Here is a 7,535-nt window from a genome sequence, read left to right as displayed (position 1 = left end):
CGTGTGCTCTTCCGATCTTTACCGTGCAAAAATTAATCATGTCTTTCCGCTCTCTAACATAGATAATATTTTTAAGTGAGCACTGTGCTTACAATAAAGTTTATTTAGAGCCGTTTAATTTGATATTATATTTATTAGGATTAAATCTGTTGTAGTTTACGAAATAAAAAGGGGTGGACACTTATCAGAGACACTCTGTATATACCTATATATAAGGTTTTTATATTAATATAGAAATCACTAATATGAATGAGATATTTCTTATTCAATAAATTCTGTGATAAATTCGACATTAATATATATATATATATATATATATATATATATATATCAAATATTAAACGGCTCTAACTAAAATTTATATATATAAAGTAAAAGCCTATCACTCATTTCCCTTATTTCTTGATTCCTTTAAGAAAGATGTATTATGCATATATAAGTTATTAAAATTACATTTTTAATGCATTTTTATTTGTAATTAATTGGTCTAAACTAAATTAATTTACACTTATTTATAATTATTTTGAAGAGTATAGAGGTACGGAAACTTTTGTAAAATGTAAAATAAAATTTTTTATATTGGGTACGTCTTACAACGATACGACAATAACGTCTAAATATTTGTAAAGGTTTATAAAATTTGTAGCATATATTTTCTCTTGTTTTTAAGCTATAAAGTTGCTGTGAGCGGCAAATTTTGAAATGCATCTAAAAATAATCAGTATAAGAAAAATTTTCATACAAATATTATCGAAGACGTATATATCTGAAGCTTATTATCTGTTAAGGCATGTTGAGAGAATATCGGATGGCAATTAAAGATAAACTTGATAAGTATCAACCTGATTTGATAAAAGATTAGCTGCGCGATACGATTCGTCGATTCGGATCGTAAAAGTTAGCGTAATAAAGTTTGTTTGTTAATACGCAATTACACAACACACATGGCAAACATTACAAAGTGAATAATTATTCTCGGATATACAAAGACTTTGTCCAATTATGTTTTTTGTGTACGAGAATAAATTTGATTATAGGGCCATAAGAGTATGTCCATCGGTACTTTCTCTCGAGTACTACTACATTGATACGAATATCGATAATTGATTCCGACGCGATTCCACAGATCATTTGATGAAAGTTGCGTCAAAGGGGGATGTGTGTCCCGCTTGTGCGTCTCCTGGGTGCGCTGTCATGGGGGATCAACTCACGGTGTATATCAACGGTATGCTTGTACACATTATTATAGGTACACCATACTCCGTATAAAGACGAAACGAGACGAGAGTATACAAGACGAGACGAGATGCGAAAGAGAGAAGGAGAGAGAACACGTATAGCCGGTGGTGCCCTACTTGGGTATTGATCCGTGACAGTGGGAGGCGCTCGTTAGAGATGGCTAGGTCGTAGGTCGCATGCGCGTTTCTACCGATGATTCCGTGTCGCCATCATCGACCCGCCGCACGAGAGAAATAGAGCCGAATCGGCAAGAAACACTAGAGAAAGAGAGAGGGTGGAAGAGAGGGGAAAAAAACGGTAGTAGGGCGAGTATAGGGAGAAACGAGGAAAGTGGAATGAAATGCGAAATATGGAAAGAAAAGAGAGGGATGTATAGAGCCATGAAAATTATCATCCGGTTGTGCCTGAATGGTACCATCACCCTGGCTTAACTTGCTAATATAGCTTTGACTGTATAAGTATGGACTGATAGTAACTTCATACGTGTCGCCAAACTGGAAAATGTAGACTCCATCCCAGTCAGTAATTTTCTGCGGGGAGGGGAGGAGGCTGATCCTGTCAAATCAGCGTGTTTACAATGTGTAAAGGAAAGGTGTTGAGTCTGTTTTTAATTCCTCTCCATCGATTTGAGATTTTTTCCGGCTCCCTATCAATTTTCAACATAACATTTGATACATTTTGATTTGACATTTTTTTGCTGATTGGGGTGGAGCCTAAAAATCGAAGTTCGATTCCTCAACCAACTTCAGCTCGGCGACACCGGGCATATATCTTTTACATATATAGTATAAAAAGTGGGTAAACCAACAGTCCATATTTATATAGTCAAAGAAATATAGTAGATCGCAAATTACCCTTTAAAATCATCGCTTCGAATGCGGGCATTTCGCGCTCGAAATTTTCAAAGAAGTTTAGATGATATAGTAGAGAGTGAAAGGATTTAAGTTTTTAGCGCAAAATAGTCATTGGTCTGTTGTTGAGCGTTAAAAACTAAAAAGGAAAGCCTATAATTTTATTTCGTATATTTATAGATAAAAAAAAAGATTATATATAAAATGTGCGTGCGTCGATAGTAATAGCGTGGTGTACGCTATTAACCGTAAAACTGCCCTTTAATCTTTCTTTCTCTCTATCGTGTAAAATGTATTAACGAATCGTTAATACATTTCACACTGAGGGTTTCAACGTGTTTTAAGTCGGTCCTGGCGACGACACGCGACGTCGACCCGCATGCGGCGCCGTTACTGCCGCGTCGTCGCGATTACTGTCGACGCCGACGTCGCCGCCGGCGCCGCGGCGCGATCGTTGAAAGTTAATCCTTAATGCCTTAAGTCAATGCCTCTGTGAAGCTACAAAGGAAATAGCGTGCGCTCATTTCTCTCGAATCAATTTTAAGAATTCATATAGGATATGCAGGCTCCGTTAAATCTATAATTGTATTTAATTTGAAAAAAAAAATAGGCGAAATAAAATTTTTTATTTTCTCTCAAAATGAAGATGCATTATTGAAAATTGTTAATTAATCATATGTGAGTTACAATTAGTAATTAAAAAGATAGAATATTATTTATGTTTTAAAACCGAATCTAGCAAGCAAAACGTGAACAAATAAATAAAACAAATGAACTTTTTTTTTTTTGAAAGAGTGCGAACGATGCCTGCCACAATAATACAACAATAAAATACAATGACCGTCACACATGTGCGACATTGAACTGCATTTCGAACGCGACAAAGCTGAAAACCGATTTCGTAAACGGAGTAGGGCTAAATTATTTATGAGAAAGACACACGCCCGCGCGCACGTTTTTGCCGATCGATATTATTCAGCTCGCATCGCTCGTCATACATCGCATAAATAATTTAAACCTGGACAAATCTCGGTGTCCTCAAACACAAAAATTTGTAAACATTGCTGCTTATGACAGAAAAATTCAAATCATTTGCGTAATTCATATTGTAAATGGAAATGTTTGTGTGTGTAAAAGTTTCCAATTTATCAATCCATAATTGTTTAATGTTTAAATCCATTAATGTATCTTTGCATCTAGATGAAGCACTTTTGTAGATGCCATCAGAGATATATGTAGGTATAATGCACGACTGCCCTGGCGAGAAAAACGTGATACAAAGGCATCAAAATTCTTAGTCTGTTAGACTTTTCCTTTGAGAGGCGGAGTTAATAAGATGATCAAAGCCATAAACTATGTGTCGCGCGCGCTAAACTAATTTAACGCGCGCGCGTGTATGTTTGTACGTGTTGTATATGTGTGTTGAACTACTTAGGACACAGCCAACTGAGACCTTTTAACATCTATGTCTTAAAAGATATGAAAATTAATAAGGAGCTATTTTTGAATTTTGATTTTCATTTATCGGTTTAAGAAGCCCGCACCCTCCGCCAGGCAAGAATGTTTCCACGCAGGTATATATAGAGACACGCGATGTGGATGAGCCGTTTTGTCAGCTGGTCGATATTCGGCCACTGCCGCCGTTTAGAACGCGAACACCACGTTGCCATGCAACGGCTGACTGACTGACTGACTGACTGGCTGGCTGGCTGGCTGGCTGGCTGGTCGTCTGACTGGCCTTGCACGCACCCTCACGCATTACTCACTCTTGCAACCGCCGCGAGAGGAGATCTATACGTGTGACGTCATGCAGAGTGCGTGGCACAGGACGTTTTACGAATTGGGTCAAGAGGGAGAGATTGGTCATTTAACTCGAGCACGCTATACGTGCCCCCCTGTGTGCGTCAAATGTGATTTGTCGGACAAGCCGATTTTTCTCGTCTCAGATGCATCTGAGACAAATTTCCGCGCAATTTCGCAAACTTCCGCAGATATTTCGGAAAATGTAAAGAAGCGGTCGCAATTAATAGTTTGGTGATTTACTGAAAATCACCGATTTTTGACAAATATAACAACATTTTTACGATAATATGCTATATATAGTTTTAATTCGTTTGACAGAGAGAGAGAGAGAGAGAGAGAGAGAGAGAGTACCTGGTTTTTAATTTTAAAATTCAATATGTACAAGCAACTCGAAGAAACTTTTGATTTTAATCAAAATAAATTTCAACTTTTTAATGTTTTATTATGTTTCGTTGTATATATAAATACATGTACCGACGAGTTATTTCGAAAAGAATAAATTCTCTTCATATATCTATCTTATCTAATCCATTTGCCTGCGGCACATCTCTCGCTATTCTTTTCTCTCTCTCTCTCTCTCTCTCTCCCTCTCTTTCCCTCTATCTCTTATGAAATTCAATTTTCGCGAGACAAGTCCCATGTATCTTAAAATGAACAGTGAATAATTTATAAAACAATACGTCTGGCAATTAAAAGTACGCAATTGAATTATGTTACAGAAAATAAATAACGTGCAGCTTCGAATAAATTAAAAAAAAAAAATGAATGAGTCTCTCAGTTTCTCAACGCGTCATTGTTTATTTCTGTTATTTAACTCCATTTAACTCCATTTTATGTAACACAATTTCAATTAATAATACCGAAGAAACATAAATTACTCGTTAATCTACCGACTGCTATCTGCGAAAAATTCACCTCGTTTACCTTGAAGAAATTGAATCGCGTGACTTGTTGAAGCGTGTTATATCGATCAAATGTCTTTGCGATTCACATACCGTCAGTGCATGTTTGCTAGAAATGTAATTAAAGGACGATGAGTAAAATAACCAAATTTTGATCTAAACGACGGAACCTTTTTTTATGCATATTTTCTTACTTCTTATAGTTTTTTATATGCTAAATCATTTGCAAACGTTATTTTCAAACTGATATGATGAGAAAGTGTTGAAAATTACAATCAAAGTACCTACACAAAGCACAACTTCATTGAAATCTAAACAAAAACTCAAGAATGCGTAGCACTTTCTCATCTTCATCTTTTCTTTCTCTTTTATCTCACTTCTCTGTTTAAAGCATCATTCTGACATCACCTAATCTTATATCCAGCTCAATCTAATCTAACATCACCTAATCCGTCCCAACTATTCCGCTATTAGCATGACTCAAAATTAACGGCGTGGACGTGGCGGTTCACGATCAGATCACGTGTGTATGTTTAAAAAACTCGTTATAAATTATTATTCTACAGTTTAATCATTAGCATTATTATCGTCCATCTCTTCAATATTCATTTGAATATTGAAATAATTATCTAAATACCCCGCTGGTTCAGGAATCACTCTACCATATTTCTTATGCTCAGCATCGAGCATAAGAAAAAAAATCATATAATGATAGCAACATGCGAACAATCAACTACTTCCATTTGAAAAAAATATGAAAAATATTTCAGATTTTGTGTGACATTAAGAATCATCTACAATGGGAATAATATGGCGTATAATAAAACGTATGTCATAAGTAATCGTAACCGAATATGAGAAGAATAATCGACTATGACTGGCCAATTTCTTACAGCTTACGACTTACTACATCATATTATTCCCATTGTAGATGGTACTTTAATTCAAGATTAAATAAGAATAGAAGGTGATAGAAAGAGAAAAAGAATATAAAAAAGTGCTATGTACTTTAGAATTTTTTTGTTCAGAGTTTGATGAGATTAAGCTACTTTAAATGATTTTCAACACTTTCCCATCATATCAGTCTGAAAGTAACGTTTGCAAATGATTCGGCACATCAAAAATTGTAAGGTGACACAAAGAGTTCCATCGCTTACAATTAGATCAAAATTTAATTATTTTACCTATAGTCCTTTTTAACGAATTTTTAACAAGATTAAATATATGAAAACAATACATCAATGATCGTAGAAGAGAGTTGAATCGAGCGGTTTCGAATCCGAAGGAGTAAACAGATATGGTCGTGTACGCAAAGCACACTCTGCTGTCTAATGATAATGGATGAACTTTAAAAAAATGTGCAAACAAACTCGGTCAGTTCAGGTTTCCGATCAATTTACATAATACTCCCACACGTAAGTAAACGCCAGGACTGTTTATATAATTCATGATGTCTTTCTTCAAAGGGAAAATATTTTGTAAAACTACATGTAGTGTTTACTATGTGTAATAACGTAATAACAGTGGAAAAATGCAACAATTTGAAATTATTTTGTATATAAGAAACAAGAATATATTCGTGTAACTTTTATATAATATAATTATTATATACAGGGTGTCTCATTTTAATTTCTCCAGGCAAATGTCTCGAAAAATACGCAAGATACGAAAAAATGTTTCAAACAAAAGTAAATGTAGGATGTAAAGGGAGATAAATAATAATAAAATCGATTTTTCAAGGTATCTTGTAAAGTTTAATTTTTCGATAATCAATTTTTCGATACCTTAATATTTAAAAAAGTAGAGTGTATCTCCATATGACACTGAAAAATGGATTTTTTTTGTGAAATTGATTTTAACCTCTAACATCGACGAGATACTGTTGAAGACCGTCAGCCCTGGGCAAATTTTCGTGCCAGCCCGGCGGGCCCGGAGGTAATTGCAGAGTGTCGATGTTATCGACTTTTGACATAAATTTGCGATTTATTTGAATAATACATTATTAAGATCATGATTTTTATTATATAAATGCTTTATAAATAAGTATGAATACTTATAATGCTATAATATCAAATATATTGCCGCAAAATTACATTTTTTTCCAACTGTTTTACCATCTCTCTGGATAATCAAACTCGTGTAACTATAAAAATGCAGTTTTAAATAAATTAAATTAACTATTAGCAAAATATAATACATATAAATTACAATGTATATGTCTAAAAAATATTAATCTATTAATAAATCATAAAATTAATGTTATATTATTGACTAATTACTTAAATTTTAGCAATTACTAAACATGTCACGCTAACTCCCGTAAGAGTGTCGGTCTTTAATAGTATCTCGTCGGTGTATCGCTCTATAAGGCTGCGTTTTGCAAAAACTTCGCCGAGGGAGTCGATTGTGTATCTTGAACAAAGAGATTATACAGGGTGTCCCATAATAACCACACCAGATCTCGTAGAACAGATGAAACTGATCAGAAAAGTCCTGTACCATTTTGCAAAATTCGCAATCGTTAAAGAGATATTAATTCTTGAAGATCGGCGAATAAACGCATATCCGTCCGTCATACCGCTGAATGCAGCCGCGTGGCGAGATACGACTGTTCACTGTCCCACCGCTCGTCAACTACCGGCTAGCAATTACTAAAGTCCTAGATTATCAGAGAAGCGCGACCGGCTTATGGCAGTATCGCAAAAGTACTAGAAAATATTAAAAATGGCGTCGAATACCA

At 34.9% G+C, this 7,535-nt stretch overlaps 1 protein-coding gene across 7 annotated transcripts in view; it reads right to left on the bottom strand.

Annotated features, from left to right (window-relative positions):
• The window catches only part of LOC105462011 (sodium/potassium-transporting ATPase subunit alpha), a 67,235-nt gene that overhangs the window by 20,609 nt on the left and 39,091 nt on the right, over positions 1-7,535 (bottom strand). For 2 of the 7 annotated variants that reach the window (XM_011708539.1, XM_011708535.1), the window contains exon 1: positions 3,635-3,775. The exons of the other annotated variants lie outside the window; for them this stretch is intronic. In XM_011708539.1, the coding sequence (XP_011706841.1) occupies positions 3,635-3,760 (126 nt within the window). In that variant the 5' untranslated portion in view covers positions 3,761-3,775. Of the gene's footprint in view, positions 1-3,634; positions 3,776-7,535 lie in introns of those variants that run through there. 7 annotated transcript variants of the gene reach the window in all.

Source organism: Wasmannia auropunctata, unplaced genomic scaffold (genome assembly GCF_000956235.1).
Source record: "Wasmannia auropunctata unplaced genomic scaffold, wasmannia.A_1.0 LD336099.1, whole genome shotgun sequence".
In the NCBI taxonomy this organism is placed as follows: domain Eukaryota; kingdom Metazoa; phylum Arthropoda; class Insecta; order Hymenoptera; family Formicidae; genus Wasmannia; species Wasmannia auropunctata.
This window is presented reverse-complemented; position numbering and strand designations above follow the sequence as displayed.